Source organism: Drosophila innubila, chromosome X, assembly GCF_004354385.1.
Source record: "Drosophila innubila isolate TH190305 chromosome X, UK_Dinn_1.0, whole genome shotgun sequence".
NCBI classification, from domain to species: Eukaryota; Metazoa; Arthropoda; class Insecta; order Diptera; family Drosophilidae; genus Drosophila; species Drosophila innubila.
The window spans coordinates 39,886,979-39,914,219 of record NC_047626.1 but is presented as its reverse complement, the minus strand read 5'-3'; the positions used below and the strand labels follow the sequence as shown (position 1 = coordinate 39,914,219).

The following is a 27,241-nucleotide window of genomic DNA, read 5'->3' as shown; positions in this document are numbered from 1 at the left end:
TTTTGGAAATAAATTAAGAATTTATTGGAAATTGGCCGCGCCTTTTTGAAAATATGACCGGGTCGGGCCGGGCCGGACCGGGCCTCAAAAAGAAGGCCTGTGCCCATCTCTAATCCTAACCTTGCCAGCTGCCAGTACCGCTTTTGCTTAAGTCATTGGAAGGGTAATAATAGCTCGTTGTGTGCCACCATAACCATGTAGTAGGCTTCTTATAGCGTTCGTGTTGAGTGTGACGCCGAGTTGCTCACTGATTGGCTCTCTAAGGTCCTTTGGGGTAACCATCTCGTCCAAATCGAGAACATTCCGTCTTGATTGTTGAGTCAGAGCCCGTGTCTCCACCTTTCCTTCAAGAGCAGAGGCGATATTATCACGCAGCTGCTGCGTGCTCTCCAGAGTAGCATCATTGAGCTCTAGCAAGAGTGCTCCTTTTGCTGTACACTTTTCGCGTCGCACACTTTCACCAACACTCTTTAATTTTTCGTTCAGGTTGCGGGTTACCAAATTCAAAATTTCAGAGTAGGTCATCTTTTCCCTGGTCTGGGCTGTCGCACATTTGATCTTCCTTTTACTTTTGTCTACTCCTTTGCTGGGGGAGCACGTTTCTCAGTCGCCAGAGCAATTGACTACTGAGACGGCTTTGCCAAACCTGCTGTATTAATATTGTTCAATCATAAGAATAGGACCATATTCGTAATAACGTCGATATTGTGGAATAGTTATTTATTCTCTGTTTTACTGCGGACGACAGTTCGCGCTAGTGACGAAAGCAGCACGAAGGGTGCGAAAGGCGACTAGCAATATTTACAGCTAAGCTGGAAAATTTGCTATGACTGTCCAATCAGATCGAGTTATATACCGATCGAATGGTTTAGTCCAAACTTAAAAAATGGCATATTAAAACTTTTTTCTAACCCACCTGGGTCATGAAATACGGTGATGTAAGTGAAAGGGTCAAAATTTAAACGATCGCGGCTATTGGGGCCGTTGGGGTCTTTTGGTTAAATTTTTTATTTTTTAAATTCATCAAATTAATTCGACAAAAAAATACCCGTTGATTGATACCTCGATCATCCAAAACCGACTACTAGTTCAAAAGATAAATAAATTTGAAATTTTTAGTGGATGAAATGAAAAGTCAGTTTGTTTGTTTATATGTTTGCATCAAAACGCTAAAATACCTTAGATGTAATGATGGTGATTTATTCCGTTTTGAAAATCTAGAAAAGTTTGTTCTACGTCTTTTTCAAAAAAACGCTAGTTTAGCGGGAGAACGCCAGATCCCGCTAAAATATAAACGCCAGATCCCGCTAAAATATAAACGCCAATAGTTTCCAGAGAAGCTACAGATATGTCCTATATATCAATAAAAAGGTGAGTTTGAGGGCTTTTAGACGTACCTTTAAGTCAGGTAATATTTTACAGGTGAAATTAAGTTTTTTAGCTTACATTTTAGCGATTTTTGAAAAATTGTCACATGGGATCTTTATAAAATTTCCATACGTTATAGTCGATAAAATTCCGCGTGTTTTGGTATATCACACTTATCTGTAAGAATTCGTTTTGGCAAGATAGTACCGATTAAGTGTATATATACATATTACTATGAGTTCAAAGATGACATCAGCAATAAAGTGGCATATCAGCAAACCTATGTAGCAGACAGCTTTTGCGCGACAAAATTAACCAGTGTTGCCAGAAAATTTTGTTTTGTGCTGCAGAAAAAGCCAGTGTTGCCAGATAGCATAATTTTGTGTTTTGACAAATCGGGCTTAAAATAGTTTAATTAAAGCGACATCTCCAAAAGCAGCAGCTCGGATGCCATCGCAAAAGGTCAAGCTCTTCTTGAAACATTTGCGGCACTTGACGTAGTTCTCTTGAATCAAGGTACCGCCAACACGTTCAACAGAGCAGGCGCTGGATCGATTATCGACCTAACATTCGTCTCGAGCTCCCTCTCGCCACATTCATCCTGGCACCTGTGTAATCATTACACGGCCAGTGATCACGAGGCTTTGGTGTTCTCGTTAGGTGAAAGAAATAGCCAACTTTTAACACACATGCTTGTTTCAATAGGTTATGGGCCTATGCCACGCGTAAGAAAAGCATGTCGAAGCACTTTTAAAAAATGTGCGGCCGCTAAAACTCTGATGTTTGGAAGCGTCAAGGAAAATCGTACCTCGTAATTAAATGCTATTGGAAGGTTGTAAGCAACATAGCATCCGAGAAAGATTTGGTACTAGTTGAGAGTGCACAAGCCAAGATAAGTCTCACAATCGAAAGTAAGCAGGCTAAGCAGGCTTGGGATGCATTGGAGTCCGCTTTTGCAGATAGCGGGCTGACTCGGAAAGTTGAATTGTTAAAGAAGTTGGTACAGCTAAAGTTGGAGCAGCTTTCTCCATACAGGAGTATGCCAACGAATTGGTAATGACCTCTATTAAAGTAAATAACACTAGATTAAACAGCGTCATTGATGCTTGCAGGGTTACCAAACGAATATCAGTATTAGTCACTCAAAGGCAAAATTAACTGTGGATTCTGTTAAGAATTTGTTGCTGCAAGACGTAAAATTTGACAACGATAATGGCAATGCCGCAAATGCCTGTTTGGTACATTGACTCTGGTGCTACTACACACATGACGAATGATCGGAGCATTTTGAAGAGAGAATGTGTGGTGAACAATAAGAGTGAGAAGCTTAATATAGAGTGCAAAGGCGACGTCGACGTTCTACTTAAAGTAAAGCAAAGCATAATAAAAGGTGACATTCGTGGAGTTGAATATGCGCCTAATTTATGTGCAAATTTGTTGTCTGTACGTCAATTCACCAAAAAAAGACAAGAAAGTTTTATTTGAAAATGATGACTGCAAAATTAACAAGAATGGAAATCTTATTGCGACCGGCTTTGTTCATGATGATTTGTATAGACTGAATTGCACACTGTTGTAAAACACAAATGAATAAGCATTCGCGGCACCAAGCAATTTTTGATTTATGGCATCGTAGTATCGGCCACATTTGTGATGAAATTCTACAATTGGTAAAAAACGCCGCATATGGAGTTGCCTACAATACTGCGAAAGTCACTCAGAACAAATGCATCATTTGTCTAAAATGGAAAACAAAGACGAGTTGTGAGCAGACAATGTGGATATCGTGCTGATGGCCTATTGGACTTGGTTCATACAGATGTTCTGGGACCATTGAAAGTCAAATTCTTCAGTGGAGCCAGGTTCATGCTTATCTTTGTGGATGACCATTCTCGCCAAATGTTTGTGTACCCGATCTCAGAGAAGTCAGATGTAGTAAACAAGTTCAAGCTGTTGAAGAATCTTTCAGAAAATTAATCTGGCAGCAAAATACGGATTCTGAGATCAAATAATGGTAAGGAATATTGTAATAAAGAATTCGCCAGTATTTTGCAGGAAAGTGGCGTCATGCATCAGACGACTGCGCCTTATACTCTGGAGCAAAATGGCGTGGCAGAGCGTATGAACCGCACCATTATTGAGCGCGTTCGCAGCATGCTACTGGACTCTAAGTTGCCAAACATCTATTGGGCTGAAGCAGCAAGTACGGCGATGTACTTGATTAACAGAATACCATGCCGAAGAAATGACAAAACTCCAGAGGAGATTTGGTCTGGTGTTAGGCCAAACTTAAAGTACCTACGTATATTTGGTTGCACGGCGACACGTCAAGGCATATCAAGCAGCTGCAACGATTCAACAGAGGAACAGGAGAACCAGGTGAACGATTCAGGGGGAGAGTATTCTGGAGAATCGTGTCCTACTCACGAATCGGATTACGACAGTTGTCTTAAAAAAATTCAGTTAAATACCTATGAATCAGTTGAACAAGTTCGGCGCAGCAGAGTGCCATTTGTTTTGCATCATGTCCGAAGAAAATGACCCCAAAACTGTCACAGAGGCCGTTAAATCTGGCTTGGCTGAAGATTGAAAACCCGCCATGAAGGTTGAAATGGACGCACATGAGCTGAACAAAACCTGGGAGCTGACTGAACTTCCGAATAGAAAGCCTGCGATCAAATCGAAATGGGTTCTTACAACAAAACGAAATGATTAGAATGAAATTGTACGACATAAGGCCAGACTGGTCGCAAAAGGTTTCTATCAAAAGCAAGGCATCGACTATACTGAGACCTTTGCACCGGTTGTGAGATACACTTCGATTTGTCTCCTGTTTGCAACGGCTGTAAGATACAATCTGTATATTTATCAACTGGATGCCGTGACAGCGCGCAAAATCATATCTTTTGAACCAGTGAAGATAAAATTTAAAAAGCATTTGATAGAAAACTTCATAAGCTTTAAAATGAGTGTTTTTACTGCGTAATAGGCCTACTGGTTGATTCAGGGCTTTCGGTCAAAGTTGAAAAATATTTTCAGTGCATACTTTACATGTAAAATTAAAACAAAAATTATTTATTTTTTGTTCGAAATATAAATTTCAATCTTTTTTATTATTTAAACAGCATTGGTTAATATATAAAAAAGTTTTGTTACGCTTATTTCAAAATAAAAAAATTTTTGTTTTTTTGATAAGTCTTGTATGATGCCTGGCATAGCGAAAACGTATGAAATTGCACTTCGTTCTTCTTCTTCTCACAATAGTAAATTGCGAGGTTGCTTTAGTTTTTCGACTAAAAGTGTGCTTAGGCGCACCCAGATGAATGAAAGACCGGGGTTATTTCGTTAGGGAATTGATTAACAAAGACTCCTGTGGTAGTGGGATCGAGTCCAAATGAGTCCAATTTTAGTTCTATTCCATCAAAGTCAAAAAATAGCCTAATTTTAGTGCTTTTTTTAAGCATCGCTGGGATAAAAGGTCAACAAGTGAAGAAACAAAATTCTACGGCATTTAATTAGAAATGAATGTACTTTTCATATGAAAACAAGAACATAAAGATCGGTCATATAACTTGTCATCAAATCAGCTTTAAAGTTTGCATTTCTTATAAAATTTTCACATTTTTGCGCACACTAAAAAATGGGTCAACTTTGAGAGGCTGTCACGCCCACAATTTTTACCTGATTTTAAAAAATGGATTCGTAATCTTTTAAGTTTTCTCTATCGAATGCCATTATTACTTTTTACGAACGCTTTCGTCAAAAAAAATGATTTTTGCCACGCTTTTCGGCCTCCTGCCCCAGTGTGCAGCGTTTCTAAATGGCGAATTAGAAGAGAAAATGTACATGCTCCAACCCGAAAAATTTCAACGACCAGTCTGGAAGAGTGTTCCGCTTAAAAAGGTCACTGTATGGATTAAAGCAGGCAAGCAGAATCAAAAGTGGAACCAAGTATTGACGGATGTAGATCAGTGTGTCTATTGTCACGTCAGTGGGTCCCCTATGATGTACGTCGCTGTTTACGTTGATGACATACTGGTTTTTGGAAATGATGAAAACTTGGCCTTACAAATTAAACGTAATCTCTCCAACAACTTTAAAATGAAAGACATGGGCGAAGTATCAGCTGTTTTGGGAATAGACGTTCAGCGCGACAAGGTAGCAGGCAACATTACAATTAATCATTCCAAATATATTTCAGCTCTTCTAAAATGTTTTGGCATGGTTGGCTGAAAGCCAGTGGCGACACCTCTCGACATGAATCAAAAGCTCACTGCAGAGATGTGTCCAACGGATGCCAAAGAAATTGAAGTCGCTTCTTATCGAGCCCAGGGAGGCCACACTGGGTTGCTTTAAAGCGTGTGATGCGGCTCCTAAAAGGATCTCTTGCCAAAGGTAAGACTTATAGTGTCCAGGGTCAGGATTTAGTTGGATTTTGCGACGCTGACTGGGCTGGAGATCTGGATGCCAGGCGTTCGACATCCGGGTATATGTTTGTGGCACAAGGTGGCGCCATTTCGTGGTGCTCACGTCGCCAGCAGACTGTAGCGTTGTCGTCAACGAAAGCAGAGTTCATGTCCATAGTCAACGCCCTACAAGAATGCATATGGCTAATCCGTCTTCGAGAAGAACTTCACTTGGACAGTCCAGAATGAATGAATTTAAAATAAGGTTTAAAGTAATGTTTCTTAATTTGATAAATATTATTAAAATCAGTAATTGTTATTGTCAGATATCCAATTAAGGTGGAATATTGTAAAGTAATTTGTAATCTGGCAACTCTCCTACTGGATGTACTCGATTCTCTCTTATACTCATGTACTCACTATTTACAACTACTCATAAAATCAGTCTTGCTTACATCTTAACCTGCGCACACATGCGACGTACTGGTGGAACAGATAAATAGCTGATGCAAGAGACATCTGTCTTTGTCAGGAGACGCTATCAACGTGCTCGAAAACGAAATTCCCCTAACTGGCCGGAACGTCAAATGGCGTATGGCGCTGCCAGGAAAGCACTGAAAAAAGCGATCAAGACGAGTAAACGAGTGTTTTCTGCAACTTTATGATTCAGCCGAGCAAGACCCATGGGGAAGAGCTTACAGGATGGTCGTCAAGCGGCTACATGCCAACAAACCTGAGACACCTTCTGACCCAGTTCAAGTCAGGGCAGTTGTGGAGCAGTGTCTCCATTCCCATCCATGGACCCCGTCACGACAACCTACAATGCGACAATCACAGCTCCATTTGTAGTTGAGCCAGTAACGGCGACTCTCAGAGGCCCGTAAGATGAGCTCGGCACCTGGTCCCGATGGAATCCCCAACCGCGCGGTAAAACTGGCGATATCCTGCATGCCGCATATGTTGGCAATGGCTTACACGCAGTGCTTAAACCGATATGTCTGATTGATTCGATGGGAAAGGTACTAGAGCAAGTTTTCTGCACAAGGCTGGAAAAGGCTATCGACGAGGCTGGTGGTTTATCTGAGAACCAATATGGATTTAGGAAAGGCCTATCAACGGTGGACGCTATAAGAAATGTTGTCAGGATCCCATCTGAGGACGTCGAGGGATCCAGATGGAAAGGCGGAAGGAAGGAGTATTGCCTGATTGTCACGCTTGACATCCCCATGCTGTGAAATATTGTTTATTACGGAGCTATGAAGGTGATGCTACCCAGCGGCTGTCAGTTAACGTGCTACGCCGATGACGTGGCACTCTGTTGTAGGAAAGCACCTAAATGATGTAGAAACCATGTGCAATGCGGCTATTCAGCGCATATCAGACTGGCTTCTCTCCGTGGGACTTGAGCTAGCCGCAAATTCAAGTGGGAGGTCAAATCATAGCGTCAAAGCGTGCCATTCAGTATCTCGGCGTTATGATTGACACCCCGCTTAGCTTCCGGGTGCACCTTCTTTACGTGCAGGAGGAAGCCGCAAACACGAGCCGAGCACTGTTTCGAATAATGATGAATACCCGAGGTGTCAAAAAGGAACGAAGACTGTTACTAACCAGCGTCGTTCGCTCAACTGTGACGTACGCAGCGGCTATCTGGGCGGGCGAAATCAAAGTTTCCGGATATGCCAGAGGCATACAATCTATCCATCGCCTATGTGCGTTGAGGATTTGCTGTGGATTCCGCAGCATGTCGGAGGAGGCTGCGCTGGTCATCGCGGAAGTTGTTCCAACCGACATTTTGGTTGCTGAGGAGAAAGCCGTGGCTGAAGCGTATAGTTCAGGCGTCGACAAGGCTGCGCGGAGACTTGCGAGAGAAGAGTCTCAGAGTCGCTGGAATGTATCTGTGAACGGCCGTTGGACTTATAGCCTTATCCCAGATATTGGCAGCTAGATAAACAGGAAGCACGGTGCCGTGAACTATTACGTCACGCACATTGCAGGTCGTGCGTTCAAATTTGTACACCTTGAGCAGAATGTATGTCACAGGCAGAAGGGGGCGTGCAGACCCCCCAAAGTATATTCTTGATCAGGATCAAAAGACGAGTCGATTGGGCCATGTCCGTCTGTCTGTCCGTCCGTCCGTTTGAACGCGTCGATCTCGGAAACAATAAAAGCTAGAGACTTTTAATTTGGTATGTAGGTTCCTGGATACCATAGGCAGATCAAGTTTGTCTTTATTTTTGGATCGGGCCACTGTATCATATGGATGCCATAGGAACGATGCATCGAAAATTAAGTTTTAGTATGAATATGTTTATTGTTTGTTGAGATATCAGAACCAAACTAATAGAATATGCATCTGGGCTGGTATTATACATCCCGATTAAATTTGGTTAAAATCGGTGAGCTATATCATATAGCTGCCATAGGAACGATATATCGAAAATGAAGTTTTAGTACAGCGGTGGGCAAGCACTTGCTCTGGCTGCTCCCAGTGCTCCGGCTACAACAACAATTGACGCTGAGCGCAAATCATATATGACCCCCAATAAAACTAAACAACACACAGCAAATGCTCGAGTTTTGACTGCGACGCGTACGGTCATAAAAGTGTTCATTTTGCTATGATTTATGACTTCAGCAGCGTCTTGTACACTGTGTGAAAAAGTAAAGTTGGGTTTGATGCGTTTTGATTTTTACCACATAATAAGCGTTCAACTTGCTAATAAAATTAATTAGAACTTATTTTAGTGTATTATTGTTTTGGTCTGTTAAAACCAACAACAACCACGCAGATTTTTCGTCGCGACGCACAGAGTCATCAATGTGTTCAGTTTGCTTTAATTTATGACATCAGTTGTGTTTGTTATAGATTTCGTTGTAGTGCTCCCGATTGCAAATTTCGTGCCCACCGCTGTTTTAGTATAAAAAAGTTTTTTGTTTGTCGAGATATCAGAACTTAACTGATAGAATATGCATCTTGGCTGGTACTATACGTCCTGACCAAATTTGGCTAAAATCGGTCCACTATATCATATAGCTGCAATAGAGACGGTCAATCGAAAATTAAGTCTTAGTATGAAAAAGTTTTTTTTTTTTTTTTAGATATCTTAATCAAACTGATAGAATATGCACTTAACTTGGTTTTGTCCATCTTGGCCAAAGATCGTTCAAATCGGTCCACTATATCATATAGCTGACATAGGACCGATTGGTAGAAAATCAAGTTTTAGTATGAACAAGTTTTTTGTTTTTTTAAGACAAAATATAAATAGCAAATTTCTAGCAAAAACTTCTGTGGCGCTGGAAACAAGCCTTAAAGCATTAAAGCAATATTAACGATAATTTGACCGAAACGGTCGAAGGAAGTTGAATTCAATTTAATATTTTATTCAAATTTACTTGAAATATATGTTTACTTTTGTTAATTTCATTAATTTATCGGACGTAATACATTTCGTGACAATGTTATCAAGTGTAACATAGTGTCGTATGTGCAGAAAATCCCTCATTTTATGAATATACTGGATTTTTTTAATAATTATAAAAAATTCAATATTAATGATGGTGATACCTTAACCATAGCCCAAAAAATCTAAAAGAAAGTCTCCTTTTCATGTTCACAAGGAGTATAGCTAATTTGCTACTCTTATTTGCCGTTTTCCTTTACAAATACATACATACAGATTGTCAACTAATTGTTTGCTGTTAGTGATGAAAGCCATTCCATGCCCCAAAATTTCTGATATAGAATTTTGTGACGCTCTGTCACCTTATTTTATTTTCTTGATTTTAGTAAGGACGACACCGTCAATCTTAGAATCATTTAACTTCATTGAAAGTGCAATATAATAATGTTAGTCTACTCATTTTGCATCTGCAATCTGTCGATACGTCGCAGGAGGCCGAAAAGCGTGGCAAAAATCATTTTTTTGACGAAAGCGTTCGTAAAAAGTAATAATGGCATTCGATAGAAAAAGCTTCAAAGATTACGAATCCAGATCCAAAGATTTTTGATATCAGGTAAAAATTGTGGGCGTGACAGCCTCTCAAAGTTGACCAATTTTTCAGTGCGTGCAAAAATGTAAAAATTTTATAAAAAATGCAAACTTTAAAGCTGATTTCATGACAAGTTATATAACCGATCTTTATGTTTTCATATGAAAAGTACATTCATTTTTAATTAAATGCCGTAGAATTTTGTTTCTTCACTTGTTGACCTTTTATCCCAGCGATGCTTAAAAAAAGCACTAAAATTAGGCTATTTTTTGACTTTGATGGAATAGAACTAAAATTGGACTCATTTGGACTCGATCCCACTACCACAGGAGTCTTTGTTAATCAATTCTCTAACGAAATAACCCCGGTCTTTTTTTTTTTAAATAAGTGTAATAAAACTTTTTTATATATTAAACAATGCTGTTTAAATAATAAAAAAGATTGAATTTTATGTTTCGAGCAAAAAATAAATAATTTTTTTTTTAATTTTACATGTAAAGTATGCACTGAAAATATTTTTCAACTTTGACCGAAAGCCCTGAATCAACCAGTAGGCCTATTACGCAGTAAAAACACTCATTTAAAAGCTTATGAAGTTTTCTATCAAATGCTTTTTAAATTTTATCTTCACTGGTTCAAAAGATATGATTTTTGCAACGCAAAATGAGGATCTACCCCACTGTGCGTCGTCTTGTTCTTTGTCTTTTTTGTCGATTAATCGTGGTGTTCCGCAAGGGCTGTTGTTGTTTTCAATGTATATTAATTATCTTTCATGTTCTTTGTCGTATTGTAGATCACACATGTATGCAGATGGCGTCCAGTTGTATTTAGGTGGCCGGTCAACTGAACAATAAAATATATCGATTCCTGTAATAGTGACATTGAGGCAGTAGACGAGAGGTTCAAGATGAATGGTCTGGCAATCAACACTAGTAAATTCAAGTGCATAGTAAATTTACAAAAATAAATTAAACACAGAAACCTTCAGAAGGCTAACCATCGATAGCACTAGGCAACAAATTTTGACTTTTTTCTTCTGAATTGAACCAAACCCACTTTTTTGGATAGATGAGGGGCCCCAAACGACGAAAAACATTTTTTTTTTCTATGGCAGAGTTTTTAGAGGAACGCCCACTTTTGTCAACATTACTCGAGAATGGCAAAACCGATTTTTAAGATTTACATTTTCCTAAAGCTAATGATTATATATATATGTGTATATATATATATATATATATATATATATATATATATTTCATTCATACACAGTCTTACATTTAAACCAGTAGTTTAAGAGCTATTGATTTTTGAATTAAGGAAATGTTGTTTTTTTCTAGCTTTTTTACATTAAAATTCAAGGAAAACTCAAAAAAAAAATTCTTCGGTTTTTATTCTTTGAAAAGCTGCATTAATTGGGCGTCGTTTAAGATATGATTCCTTAAAATCCATGAAGAAACGGCGATATAGTAAAGTTTTATATCTATGCATGTTTTTCTTGATTTTTATAACTTCGTTGTAGAACGGCATGACTTTTGGTATGAAAATTTGTTGTGTTTCTTGAGATATCCTAACCAAGTTCACAAATTTTTAAGTTGTTATTGTCTTTCACATTATGAGCAAAGTTGGTTTAAATTGATCGACTATATCATATAGTTGGCATAGAAACGATCGGTCGAAAATCCAGTTTTAGTATGAAAAACTTTTTTGATTTTTGAGATATTTTAACTAAACTGACAGAAACTTTGTTTCTATATATATAGCTATATTAATTACTCATCGTTAAGTATGTTTACCGTTAAAATCTATAGAATGTCGGCTAAGTTATTAGCATATAAACAATCAAACAAGTTTTTCGCAAAGGTTGAACTTCGACTTATCGGTCCCATGGCAGCTATATGTTACAGTGGTCCGATTCTAACCAAATTTAAACAGGTTGTATAAGACAATACGAGATTCTTAATTTATAAGTTTGGTACAGATAACTTAAAAAATAAAAAAGTTTTTTTCTTATTAAAGCCAGCTTATCGACCGTTCCTATCGTAGCTATATGATATAGTGCTCCGATTTCAACCAAATTCAGTAAAGATGTAATGGGCAATTAAAAATACCCAACCTACGAGTTTGATTAAGATATCTCCAGAAATAAAAAAGTTTTTTATACTAAAACTTTATTTCGTACCGATCGGTCTTATGGCAGCTATATGATATAGTGGACCGATTTGAACCAACTTCGGTGTATAAGACCAACTTTAATGCATATTCTTTTAGTTTAGTCAAGATATCTTAAAAAACAAAAAAGATTTTCATACTAAAACTTGATTTTAGACCAATCGGTCCTATGGCAGCTATATGAAATAGTGGACAGATTCGAACCAAAATGTGTGAGGATGTAAGGAACAACATAGTATACACAATTTGTGAGTTTGGTTAAAATATCTTAGAAAATAAAAATTTTTTCACACTAAAGGTGGATTTTCGACCGATCGTTCCTATAGCAGCTATATTGAATAGTGATCCGATTTGAACCAAATGTGGTAGGAATACATAACACATTACCAGATGTATAACCAGTGCAGTTAGTTGATATATCTTAAGAAAGAACACAACTTTTCATACTTAAGATGGATTTTCGACTGATCGTTCCTATAGTCGACCGATTTAAGCCAAGTATGGCAAAAATGTGTAAAATAACAACAAATTGATATTGTGTAAGATTGGTTAAGATATCTTAAAAATCACAACAAATTTTCCTACTAAAGGTCATGACGCTCCACTAGGAAGTCATCAAAGTCGACAAAAACATGCCTGGACACAAAATAATATTATATCGCTGTCTCTCCAAAGATTCGAATGAATCATATCTTAAACGACGCGTAATTAATGCTATGCAAATAAAATAGAAAATAACATGTAATAAATTTTTTTCGACTTTTTCTCGAATTTTAATAAAAACAAGAGGGCTCCGCCCCCTGCTCGCTTCGCACGCCTACCCCCGGCTCGCTTCGCTCGCGGTGAGGTGCGGCTACAGTTGAGCACGCTCGACAGTAGGATACCCTGAGCCCATGTACTCTTTTATAAAAGTTGATTGTTGCCCATTTTCAATGGCCTCAGGGTATCAAAAATTAAACACGCGAAACTATGAACCACTTTCGGTTTTCTTAAATCACTGTGCTTACCACTGCAGACTACGTTATTAATGCCTCACTGAACTAATACATCACTCGATTACGATTACGACTTGCGATTTACCAATTTATCAATTTCTAATTAATTTTAAATAAAAATTAGGCTATTTTTTGACTTTGATGGAATAGAACTAAAATTGGACTCATTTGGACTCGATCCCACTACCACAGGAGTCTTTGTTAATCAATTCTCTAACGAAATAACCCCGGTCTTTTTTTTTTTAAATAAGTGTAATAAAACTTTTTTATATATTAAACAATGCTGTTTAAATAATAAAAAAGATTGAATTTTATGTTTCGAGCAAAAAATAAATAATTTTTGTTTTAATTTTACATGTAAAGTATGCACTGAAAATATTTTTCAACTTTGACCGAAAGCCCTGAATCAACCAGTAGGCCTATTACGCAGTAAAAACACTCATTTAAAAGCTTATGAAGTTTTCTATCAAATGCTTTTTAAATTTTATCTTCACTGGTTCAAAAGATATGATTTTTGCAACGCAAAATGAGGATCTACCCCACTGTGCGTCGTCTTGTTCTTTGTCTTTTTTGTCGATTAATCGTGGTGTTCCGCAAGGGCTGTTGTTGTTTTCAATGTATATTAATTATCTTTCATGTTCTTTGTCGTATTGTAGATCACACATGTATGCAGATGGCGTCCAGTTGTATTTAGGTGGCCGGTCAACTGAACAATAAAATATATCGATTCCTGTAATAGTGACATTGAGGCAGTAGACGAGAGGTTCAAGATGAATGGTCTGGCAATCAACACTAGTAAATTCAAGTGCATAGTAAATTTACAAAAATAAATTAAACACAGAAACCTTCAGAAGGCTAACCATCGATAGCACTAGGCAACAAATTTTGACTTTTTTCTTCTGAATTGAACCAAACCCACTTTTTTGGATAGATGAGGGGCCCCAAACGACGAAAAACATTTTTTTTTTTCCATGGCAGAGTTTTTAGAGGAACGCCCACTTTTGTCAACATTACTCGAGAATGGCAAAACCGATTTTTAAGATTTACATTTTCCTAAAGCTAATGATTATATATATATGTGTATATATATATATATATATATATATATATATTTCATTCATACACAGTCTTACATTTAAACCAGTAGTTTAAGAGCTATTGATTTTTGAATTAAGGAAATGTTGTTTTTTTCTAGCTTTTTTACATTAAAATTCAAGGAAAACTCAAAAAAAAAATTCTTCGGTTTTTATTCTTTGAAAAGCTGCATTAATTGGGCGTCGTTTAAGATATGATTCCTTAAAATCCATGAAGAAACGGCGATATAGTAAAGTTTTATATCTATGCATGTTTTTCTTGATTTTTATAACTTCGTTGTAGAACGGCATGACTTTTGGTATGAAAATTTGTTGTGTTTCTTGAGATATCCTAACCAAGTTCACAAATTTTTAAGTTGTTATTGTCTTTCACATTATGAGCAAAGTTGGTTTAAATTGATCGACTATATCATATAGTTGGCATAGAAACGATCGGTCGAAAATCCAGTTTTAGTATGAAAAACTTTTTTGATTTTTGAGATATTTTAACTAAACTGACAGAAACTTTGTTTCTATATATATAGCTATATTAATTACTCATCGTTAAGTATGTTTACCGTTAAAATCTATAGAATGTCGGCTAAGTTATTAGCATATAAACAATCAAACAAGTTTTTCGCAAAGGTTGAACTTCGACTTATCGGTCCCATGGCAGCTATATGTTACAGTGGTCCGATTCTAACCAAATTTAAACAGGTTGTATAAGACAATACGAGATTTTTAATTTATAAGTTTGGTACAGATAACTTAAAAAATAAAAAAGTTTTTTTCTTATTAAAGCCAGCTTATCGACCGTTCCTATCGTAGCTATATGATATAGTGCTCCGATTTCAACCAAATTCAGTAAAGATGTAATGGGCAATTAAAAATACCCAACCTACGAGTTTGATTAAGATATCTCCAGAAATAAAAAAGTTTTTTATACTAAAACTTTATTTCGTACCGATCGGTCTTATGGCAGCTATATGATATAGTGGACCGATTTGAACCAACTTCGGTGTATAAGACCAACTTTAATGCATATTCTTTTAGTTTAGTCAAGATATCTTAAAAAACAAAAAAGATTTTCATACTAAAACTTGATTTTAGACCAATCGGTCCTATGGCAGCTATATGAAATAGTGGACAGATTCGAACCAAAATGTGTGAGGATGTAAGGAACAACATAGTATACACAATTTGTGAGTTTGGTTAAAATATCTTAGAAAATAAAAATTTTTTCACACTAAAGGTGGATTTTCGACCGATCGTTCCTATAGCAGCTATATTGAATAGTGATCCGATTTGAACCAAATGTGGTAGGAATACATAACACATTACCAGATGTATAACCAGTGCAGTTAGTTGATATATCTTAAGAAAGAACACAACTTTTCATACTTAAGATGGATTTTCGACTGATCGTTCCTATAGTCGACCGATTTAAGCCAAGTATGGCAAAAATGTGTAAAATAACAACAAATTGATATTGTGTAAGATTGGTTAAGATATCTTAAAAATCACAACAAATTTTCCTACTAAAGGTCATGACGCTCCACTAGGAAGTCATCAAAGTCGACAAAAACATGCCTGGACACAAAATAATATTATATCGCTGTCTCTCCAAAGATTCGAATGAATCATATCTTAAACGACGCGTAATTAATGCTATGCAAATAAAATAGAAAATAACATGTAATAAATTTTTTTCGACTTTTTCTCGAATTTTAATAAAAACAAGAGGGCTCCGCCCCCTGCTCGCTTCGCACGCCTACCCCCGGCTCGCTTCGCTCGCGGTGAGGTGCGGCTACAGTTGAGCACGCTCGACAGTAGGATACCCTGAGCCCATGTACTCTTTTATAAAAGTTGATTGTTGCCCATTTTCAATGGCCTCAGGGTATCAAAAATTAAACACGCGAAACTATGAACCACTTTCGGTTTTCTTAAATCACTGTGCTTACCACTGCAGACTACGTTATTAATGCCTCACTGAACTAATACATCACTCGATTACGATTACGACTTGCGATTTACCAATTTATCAATTTCTAATTAATTTTAAATAAAAATTAGGCTATTTTTTGACTTTGATGGAATAGAACTAAAATTGGACTCATTTGGACTCGATCCCACTACCACAGGAGTCTTTGTTAATCAATTCTCTAACGAAATAACCCCGGTCTTTTTTTTTTTAAATAAGTGTAATAAAACTTTTTTATATATTAAACAATGCTGTTTAAATAATAAAAAAGATTGAATTTTATGTTTCGAGCAAAAAATAAATAATTTTTTTTTTAATTTTACATGTAAAGTATGCACTGAAAATATTTTTCAACTTTGACCGAAAGCCCTGAATCAACCAGTAGGCCTATTACGCAGTAAAAACACTCATTTAAAAGCTTATGAAGTTTTCTATCAAATGCTTTTTAAATTTTATCTTCACTGGTTCAAAAGATATGATTTTTGCAACGCAAAATGAGGATCTACCCCACTGTGCGTCGTCTTGTTCTTTGTCTTTTTTTTGTCGATTAATCGTGGTGTTCCGCAAGGGCTGTTGTTGTTTTCAATGTATATTAATTATCTTTCATGTTCTTTGTCGTATTGTAAATCACACATGTATGCAGATGGCGTCCAGTTGTATTTAGGTGGCCGGTCAACTGAACAATAAAATATATCGATTCCTGTAATAGTGACATTGAGGCAGTAGACGAGAGGTTCAAGATGAATGGTCTGGCAATCAACACTAGTAAATTCAAGTGCATAGTAAATTTACAAAAATAAATTAAACACAGAAACCTTCAGAAGGCTAACCATCGATAGCACTAGGCAACAAATTTTGACTTTTTTCTTCTGAATTGAACCAAACCCACTTTTTTGGATAGATGAGGGGCCCCAAACGACGAAAAACATTTTTTTTTTTCCATGGCAGAGTTTTTAGAGGAACGCCCACTTTTGTCAACATTACTCGAGAATGGCAAAACCGATTTTTAAGATTTACATTTTCCTAAAGCTAATGATTATATATATATGTGTATATATATATATATATATATATATATATATTTCATTCATACACAGTCTTACATTTAAACCAGTAGTTTAAGAGCTATTGATTTTTGAATTAAGGAAATGTTGTTTTTTTCTAGCTTTTTTACATTAAAATTCAAGGAAAACTCAAAAAAAAAATTCTTCGGTTTTTATTCTTTGAAAAGCTGCATTAATTGGGCGTCGTTTAAGATATGATTCCTTAAAATCCATGAAGAAACGGCGATATAGTAAAGTTTTATATCTATGCATGTTTTTCTTGATTTTTATAACTTCGTTGTAGAACGGCATGACTTTTGGTATGAAAATTTGTTGTGTTTCTTGAGATATCCTAACCAAGTTCACAAATTTTTAAGTTGTTATTGTCTTTCACATTATGAGCAAAGTTGGTTTAAATTGATCGACTATATCATATAGTTGGCATAGAAACGATCGGTCGAAAATCCAGTTTTAGTATGAAAAACTTTTTTGATTTTTGAGATATTTTAACTAAACTGACAGAAACTTTGTTTCTATATATATAGCTATATTAATTACTCATCGTTAAGTATGTTTACCGTTAAAATCTATAGAATGTCGGCTAAGTTATTAGCATATAAACAATCAAACAAGTTTTTCGCAAAGGTTGAACTTCGACTTATCGGTCCCATGGCAGCTATATGTTACAGTGGTCCGATTCTAACCAAATTTAAACAGGTTGTATAAGACAATACGAGATTTTTAATTTATAAGTTTGGTACAGATAACTTAAAAAATAAAAAAGTTTTTTTCTTATTAAAGCCAGCTTATCGACCGTTCCTATCGTAGCTATATGATATAGTGCTCCGATTTCAACCAAATTCAGTAAAGATGTAATGGGCAATTAAAAATACCCAACCTACGAGTTTGATTAAGATATCTCCAGAAATAAAAAAGTTTTTTATACTAAAACTTTATTTCGTACCGATCGGTCTTATGGCAGCTATATGATATAGTGGACCGATTTGAACCAACTTCGGTGTATAAGACCAACTTTAATGCATATTCTTTTAGTTTAGTCAAGATATCTTAAAAAACAAAAAAGATTTTCATACTAAAACTTGATTTTAGACCAATCGGTCCTATGGCAGCTATATGAAATAGTGGACAGATTCGAACCAAAATGTGTGAGGATGTAAGGAACAACATAGTATACACAATTTGTGAGTTTGGTTAAAATATCTTAGAAAATAAAAATTTTTTCACACTAAAGGTGGATTTTCGACCGATCGTTCCTATAGCAGCTATATTGAATAGTGATCCGATTTGAACCAAATGTGGTAGGAATACATAACACATTACCAGATGTATAACCAGTGCAGTTAGTTGATATATCTTAAGAAAGAACACAACTTTTCATACTTAAGATGGATTTTCGACTGATCGTTCCTATAGTCGACCGATTTAAGCCAAGTATGGCAAAAATGTGTAAAATAACAACAAATTGATATTGTGTAAGATTGGTTAAGATATCTTAAAAATCACAACAAATTTTCCTACTAAAGGTCATGACGCTCCACTAGGAAGTCATCAAAGTCGACAAAAACATGCCTGGACACAAAATAATATTATATCGCTGTCTCTCCAAAGATTCGAATGAATCATATCTTAAACGACGCGTAATTAATGCTATGCAAATAAAATAGAAAATAACATGTAATAAATTTTTTTCGACTTTTTCTCGAATTTTAATAAAAACAAGAGGGCTCCGCCCCCTGCTCGCTTCGCACGCCTACCCCCGGCTCGCTTCGCTCGCGGTGAGGTGCGGCTACAGTTGAGCACGCTCGACAGTAGGATACCCTGAGCCCATGTACTCTTTTATAAAAGTTGATTGTTGCCCATTTTCAATGGCCTCAGGGTATCAAAAATTAAACACGCGAAACTATGAACCACTTTCGGTTTTCTTAAATCACTGTGCTTACCACTGCAGACTACGTTATTAATGCCTCACTGAACTAATACATCACTCGATTACGATTACGACTTGCGATTTACCAATTTATCAATTTCTAATTAATTTTAAATAAAAATTAGGCTATTTTTTGACTTTGATGGAATAGAACTAAAATTGGACTCATTTGGACTCGATCCCACTACCACAGGAGTCTTTGTTAATCAATTCTCTAACGAAATAACCCCGGTCTTTTTTTTTTTAAATAAGTGTAATAAAACTTTTTTATATATTAAACAATGCTGTTTAAATAATAAAAAAGATTGAATTTTATGTTTCGAGCAAAAAATAAATAATTTTTGTTTTAATTTTACATGTAAAGTATGCACTGAAAATATTTTTCAACTTTGACCGAAAGCCCTGAATCAACCAGTAGGCCTATTACGCAGTAAAAACACTCATTTAAAAGCTTATGAAGTTTTCTATCAAATGCTTTTTAAATTTTATCTTCACTGGTTCAAAAGATATGATTTTTGCAACGCAAAATGAGGATCTACCCCACTGTGCGTCGTCTTGTTCTTTGTCTTTTTTGTCGATTAATCGTGGTGTTCCGCAAGGGCTGTTGTTGTTTTCAATGTATATTAATTATCTTTCATGTTCTTTGTCGTATTGTAAATCACACATGTATGCAGATGGCGTCCAGTTGTATTTAGGTGGCCGGTCAACTGAACAATAAAATATATCGATTCCTGTAATAGTGACATTGAGGCAGTAGACGAGAGGTTCAAGATGAATGGTCTGGCAATCAACACTAGTAAATTCAAGTGCATAGTAAATTTACAAAAATAAATTAAACACAGAAACCTTCAGAAGGCTAACCATCGATAGCACTAGGCAACAAATTTTGACTTTTTTCTTCTGAATTGAACCAAACCCACTTTTTTGGATAGATGAGGGGCCCCAAACGACGAAAAACATTTTTTTTTTTCCATGGCAGAGTTTTTAGAGGAACGCCCACTTTTGTCAACATTACTCGAGAATGGCAAAACCGATTTTTAAGATTTACATTTTCCTAAAGCTAATGATTATATATATATGTGTATATATATATATATATATATATATATATTTCATTCATACACAGTCTTACATTTAAACCAGTAGTTTAAGAGCTATTGATTTTGAATTAAGGAAATGTTGTTTTTTCTAGCTTTTTACATTAAAATTCAAGGAAAACTCAAAAAAAAATTCTTCGGTTTTATTCTTTGAAAAGCTGCATTAATTGGGCGTCGTTTAAGATATGATTCCTTAAAATCCATGAAGAAACGGCGATATAGTAAAGTTTTATATCTATGCATGTTTTTCTTGATTTTTATAACTTCGTTGTAGAACGGCATGACTTTTGGTATGAAAATTTGTTGTGTTTCTTGAGATATCCTAACCAAGTTCACAAATTTTTAAGTTGTTATTGTCTTTCACATTATGAGCAAAGTTGGTTTAAATTGATCGACTATATCATATAGTTGGCATAGAAACGATCGGTCGAAAATCCAGTTTTAGTATGAAAAACTTTTTGGATTTTTGAGATATTTTAACTAAACTGACAGAAACTTTGTTTCTATATATATAGCTATATTAATTACTCATCGTTAAGTATGTTTACCGTTAAAATCTATAGAATGTCGGCTAAGTTATTAGCATATAAACAATCAAACAAGTTTTTCGCAAAGGTTGAACTTCGACTTATCGGTCCCATGGCAGCTATATGTTACAGTGGTCCGATTCTAACCAAATTTAAACAGGTTGTATAAGACAATACGAGATTTTTAATTTATAAGTTTGGTACAGATAACTTAAAAAATAAAAAAGTTTTTTTCTTATTAAAGCCAGCTTATCGACCGTTCCTATCGTAGCTATATGATATAGTGCTCCGATTTCAACCAAATTCAGTAAAGATGTAATGGGCAATTAAAAATACCCAACCTACGAGTTTGATTAAGATATCTCCAGAAATAAAAAAGTTTTTTATACTAAAACTTTATTTCGTACCGATCGGTCTTATGGCAGCTATATGATATAGTGGACCGATTTGAACCAACTTCGGTGTATAAGACCAACTTTAATGCATATTCTTTTAGTTTAGTCAAGATATCTTAAAAAACAAAAAAGATTTTCATACTAAAACTTGATTTTAGACCAATCGGTCCTATGGCAGCTATATGAAATAGTGGACAGATTCGAACCAAAATGTGTGAGGATGTAAGGAACAACATAGTATACACAATTTGTGAGTTTGGTTAAAATATCTTAGAAAATAAAAATTTTTTCACACTAAAGGTGGATTTTCGACCGATCGTTCCTATAGCAGCTATATTGAATAGTGATCCGATTTGAACCAAATGTGGTAGGAATACATAACACATTACCAGATGTATAACCAGTGCAGTTAGTTGATATATCTTAAGAAAGAACACAACTTTTCATACTTAAGATGGATTTTCGACTGATCGTTCCTATAGTCGACCGATTTAAGCCAAGTATGGCAAAAATGTGTAAAATAACAACAAATTGATATTGTGTAAGATTGGTTAAGATATCTTAAAAATCACAACAAATTTTCCTACTAAAGGTCATGACGCTCCACTAGGAAGTCATCAAAGTCGACAAAAACATGCCTGGACACAAAATAATATTATATCGCTGTCTCTCCAAAGATTCGAATGAATCATATCTTAAACGACGCGTAATTAATGCTATGCAAATAAAATAGAAAATAACATGTAATAAATTTTTTTTCGACTTTTTCTCGAATTTTAATAAAAACAAGAGGGCTCCGCCCCCTGCTCGCTTCGCACGCCTACCCCCGGCTCGCTTCGCTCGCGGTGAGGTGCGGCTACAGTTGAGCACGCTCGACAGTAGGATACCCTGAGCCCATGTACTCTTTTATAAAAAGTTGATTGTTGCCCATTTTCAATGGCCTCAGGGTATCAAAAATTAAACACGCGAAACTATGAACCACTTTCGGTTTTCTTAAATCACTGTGCTTACCACTGCAGACTACGTTATTAATGCCTCACTGAACTAATACATCACTCGATTACGATTACGACTTGCGATTTACCAATTTATCAATTTCTAATTAATTTTAAATAAGTATAATATAATAAACCTTAATGTAATAAACTTATTTAAAATTAATTAGAAATTGATAAATTGGTAAATCGCAAGTCGTAATCGTAATCGCTTGCAATCGATGTAGCGTGTGTCAAGAGTAGCCACAAACTACAACTTTGCTCAGCCTGCAATCTGGCAGCACCCATTTTCCTCTCTCACTCTCTCCCTCTTACGCAACAGATTCGAGCCTGCCAAAGGCTGCTGCAGTGCGCGCGAAATTTGAAATAAAAGGCAATGTCTAATTTTATGAGATTCTTAAAGCGGAAAATGCTAAGTTTTTTTTTTACAACGATAATAAGCAGATACTTATTATATTTATGTGTAAGGAATCGAAAATATTAATAATTAAAATTATTATTTTGCAGCTTTCAGTGCTCGGTAAAGATGCAAGAGTAGTACTGCAAAATGATTGCTATTTCTCTCATGCAATTTCATGCATAGCTATCAGCTTCTGCTGATTTTTGACATGCAAAAATACATATTTATATATTAACACAATTATATTTTAATCAAATTGTATATTTGTATATACATAAATTATACATTAACATTTTCATTACATGATATCGATAATATTTTTGCTTATCGCTTAATTCTTATTTGGTACCCAAAAAAAAATGGGTACTTATTCGTACTGTCTTTGTGCGCGCCTTGCATACAAACGTATACATGCTGTCTCGCCCGCACGTTTGATTTGCCATGCAAATATAATTATTGAATTAAATGTAAATTCCGAAATAACTTCTTTATTTATGGGTCAATCGCTTTGAAATTTTCAGCGTCGTTTAATACGCATACTTCTCAACTGATTGTTCAGTTAGGGAGTGCTATGTCAAAAATTGCGCCTGTAAATCGCTTTGTGCAATTTGTGGGCGAAGGGGGCGTGGCACCTAAAATTGGAAACAAACTTGACCTGCGTATGGTATCCAGGAACGTACATAACAAATTTGAAGTCTCTAGGTCATATAGTACTTGAAATCGAAACCCAAAAGAAAAAGAGTACTAATTCGTTCTGTCTTTGTGCGCGCCTTGCATACAAACGTGAACATGCTGTCTCGCTCGCACGTTTGATTTGCCATGCAAATGTAATTATTGAATTAAATGTTAATTCCGGAATAACTTCTTTATTTATGGGTCAATCGCTTTGAAATTTTCAGGGTCGTTTAATACGCATACTTCTCAACTGATTGTTCAGTTAGGGAGTGCTTTGTCAAAAATTGCGCCTGTAAATCGCTTTGTGCAATTTCTGGGCGAAGGGGGCGTGGCACCTAAAATTGGAAACAAACTTGACCTGCGTATGGTATCCAGGAACCTACATAACAAATTTGAAGTCTCTAGCACTTATAGTATCTGAGATCGACGCGTTCAAACAGACGGACAGGGCTAGATCGACTCGGCTGTTGATCCTGATCAAGAATAATTTATGGGGTCTGCCACCCCTCCTTCTGCCTGTTACATACATTCTGCCAAACACATTATACCCTTTTTTGCGCATTTACAATGGGCTCAGGGTATAAAAAGGAAAAGAATGTAAAATTATTAATTTCGTGGCATAACAGAGAGCAGGGGGCGGAGCCTCCTACTTCTTTTATAAAATTGTGATTATAGTGACTAGCGCGATAAATTATAATTAACGTAATATTTTTAGCGCTGGGAATCAATGAAATAAATTAAATTAATATAAAAAAAAACGTTAGGCATTGTGCACTGCGCATAAAAGCAATTTTTGGGTATAAAGAATCGGTACTCGTTTGCGCAATGTGTCGAATGACAAACATTTGTTTTTTTTTTAATTATATATGTACTGAAATTAATATTGTACGTCACAAAATTGGATATTATAAATGCTGGGGCATGAAAAGACTTTCGTCACTAGACTTCTACCTAGTAGAGGTTTTTATGGAAAATATCAGATATTTTTTTAATCACTGCGGATGGCAGTTCGCGCTAATGACGAAATATAGCAATATATACAGATAATATGGAAAACTTGCTACGACTCTCCGATTAGATCGATTCTAAACCAATCGAAAGGTATAGTCTTTATTAGCAAAATTGCATTTTGCTAACTCCCCTGGTTCATGAGATAAGGGTAAGATAATTTTAGTGATGGCAGCTAACCTTTTGGAAAATTTTTTAATTTTTTAAAAGTTCTAATCAAAAAAAAAGTTCGGCATTCGGCGCATTTCGCGAAAAAGGCGATTGCCGGCACATATCTGTTCAACAAATCGGTCGATTTTAACGAAATAAATGGCTTGAAATAAATGGTTTTTAATAGATAGTTGACTTGATAGTTAGATTCAAAATATCTAATACAAGTTCGATTATTAAAATAGGACATACGGATCTCACCCACAAACACATCCTCAAAGGAGAAGATAAGCCTAATTGCCCTGGATGCGGGGGTGACCTAACAATAAAACACATTCTAGACGAATGCTCTCAATTTAATAAAATCAGATCTGACCTTTTCAACCAAACTCCACCATCCAAACTCATAACCAACCCCTCAACACAAAACATAAATAAAATAATACTTTTCCTAAAGAAATGCAATCTACGAAATAAAATATAAACCTGTAAATAATAAGTTGTCGAGTCGATGGCCCAGTAGCTAGTACTCTAGTCTTTAGTTATTATATTATAAGGAACTTATGTATAATAATTAAATAAATAATAATAATAAAATTTCATTTCCCAAAAAGCCTAGCAAAATGGCATGCTTGTTTTTGCTTATAGTATTTAAACTTGTCAGGACCATCCAGATTAAATATTTTCTCATCGGAAAGCCCGTCAATATGCTATACCTCTGTCCATGTCAAACGCTTTGGAGCAAAACGAGTGCGTGGTGCTTTACGCACATCAATGAGATATGGTTTTTTTTTTTTGTTTTTTTCAATTTCTTCCAACGATTGGCACTTCGAATAATGCGTTTTTTAGTCGCCCCAATGGCATTAACACCGCATTGTCGTAATTTGGGAAACCAAACTTGGTACATTTGATGTAGTTCTAATAATACGTCTTCTTCTACTGAGGTTATAGCGTACACACCTCCTTTCATTTTATTTTATTTTAAAGGCTTGGACCTATTTTGTCTTAGCGATTTTACGGTGATTTAGCTCAGAATCGCATATCATTTTACTTGACCTTTTTTTAAAGTTACTTAATTGAGTTTCGCGGCACATTTTACTTAAAAAATGCTGTCAAAACTTGAAATTAATAAACTTACTTTTCATCTCATTTTAAAACGGCAACTAATAATATATAATTTAATTATCTATTGAATCATTTGTCGGATTTAAATAATCGAGGATCAACCAACACATTAGATTTTTCACCCCCCACTCACACCCCCTTATCCAATGACCCAGGTGAATTAGCAAAAGTTTTAGTACGCCATTTTGAAAGTTAGGTATATAGCTCGTTCTGATTGGACAGTCGTAGCAAATTAGCTTTATATATTGCTAGTCGCATTTCGTCACTAGCACGAACTGCCGTCCGCAGTGAAAAGTCACTGTACTTTATTGTGTAAAATTTGATTTCTATACTTATTTCTGTACTTATTATACACAATTTTGGGCAAAATGGAAAGACGAATACTTGGTAACAATGAAAAAACAAAAAACAAGTGGGAAAGGCTATAGTCGAGAGCCCGACCATAGGATACCCGTTACTTATTTCAATATATATAAAAGTACTTTAAAGAAACTATCACTGCGGACGGCAGTTCGCGTTAGTGACGAAAGCAGCACGAAGGGTGCGAAAGGCGACTAACAATATATACAGCTAAGTTGGAAAATTTGCTACGACTGTCCGATCAGATCAAGTTATATATTGATCGAAAGGTTTAGTCCTAACTTACAAAATGGCATACTAAAACTTTTTCTAATTTACCTGGGTCACGAGATACGGGGGTGTAAGTGGGAGGGGAAAAATTTTTATGGAGCCGTTTGGGCTTTTTTGTAAAATTATTTATTTTTTAAAAACTCTTATCAAAAATACGCGTCGATTGATATCTTGATGACCCCAATCCGTTAACTGGTTCAAAAGATAAATAAATTTGAAATTTTTAGTGGACTTCTCAAAACGAAATGAAAAGTTAGTTTCTTTGTTTGTCTGTTTGTATCAAAGCGCTAAAAAAGCTTAGATGTAATGATGGGGATTTATTCCTCTTTGAAAATCTAGAAATGTTTGTTTTACGACTTTTTCAATTTCCCGCTTATTTAGCGAAAAAAACGCTAAATCCCGCTAAAATTGAAACCTCAACAATTTCCAAACCATGGAAGCTACAGAAATGTTCTATATCATTGGAAGGGTGTGTTTGAGGGCTTTTATGCGTACCCTAAAGCTTTCATAAAGTATTCAGGTAACATTTTACAGGTAATATAATGTTTTTAAGCTTACATTTTGGCGATTTCCGACAAAACGGCTCTAACGATTTCTGTTAAATTTTATTATGTTTTAATACGTACTATTTCGCGTTTTTTGGTATTTGAAACATAAATTGACAAATTTTAAATAAAAATATAAATTAATAAAAAAAAAAGCGAAAATTGTCATTCGGCACTGCGAAAAAAGTAATTTTTATGTACAAAGAAGCTCACCCTTTTTGCTCACAGTGCACAATGCCAATTTTCGCTTTTTTTTTTATTAATTTATATTTTTATTTAAAATTTTTAGACGTAACTGAATTTTGTTCGTCACAAAATTAAATATCAGAAATTTTGGGGCTATAAATTGCTTTCGTCACTAGACTTTTACCTAGTGTAGAGGTTTTTTTTGTGGTGTGTATTACTTTGAAAACATAAAATCGCCATAACTGACGTTCTACTTGTCCAATCTTGCTGCGGTTAAATGAGATTATAGATAATATTAATAGATAACGTTATTTACCATAAAAACTGTAGGTGTGGTGGTTTTACGGGCCATAACAGTGACAAAATTTTTTAAGTGTACGAATGAATGTTGCGCTAGGTGTGTACATATGTACATACATACGTACACACAAAATGAGTGTGATTGCACCTACATACATATGCATGTACATCCATAGCATGCATCCGTTTTAAAGTGTCGTTTGGCTAAGTGTCATTGTAGTTTTATACAAAT

At 35.6% G+C, this 27,241-nt stretch overlaps 1 protein-coding gene across 1 annotated transcript; it reads right to left on the bottom strand.

The window, feature by feature from the left end:
- On the bottom strand, window positions 1-27,057 carry LOC117794258. Its single transcript, XM_034634841.1, has 2 exons — window positions 27,026-27,057; window positions 1-649 (listed from the first exon to the last, which is right to left on the bottom strand). The coding sequence occupies exon 2, from the start codon at window positions 523-525 to the stop codon at window positions 148-150; it is 378 nt and encodes a 125-aa protein (XP_034490732.1). The 5' UTR covers window positions 526-649; window positions 27,026-27,057; the 3' UTR covers window positions 1-147.
- Between the last annotated feature and the right edge of the window lie 184 nt (window positions 27,058-27,241).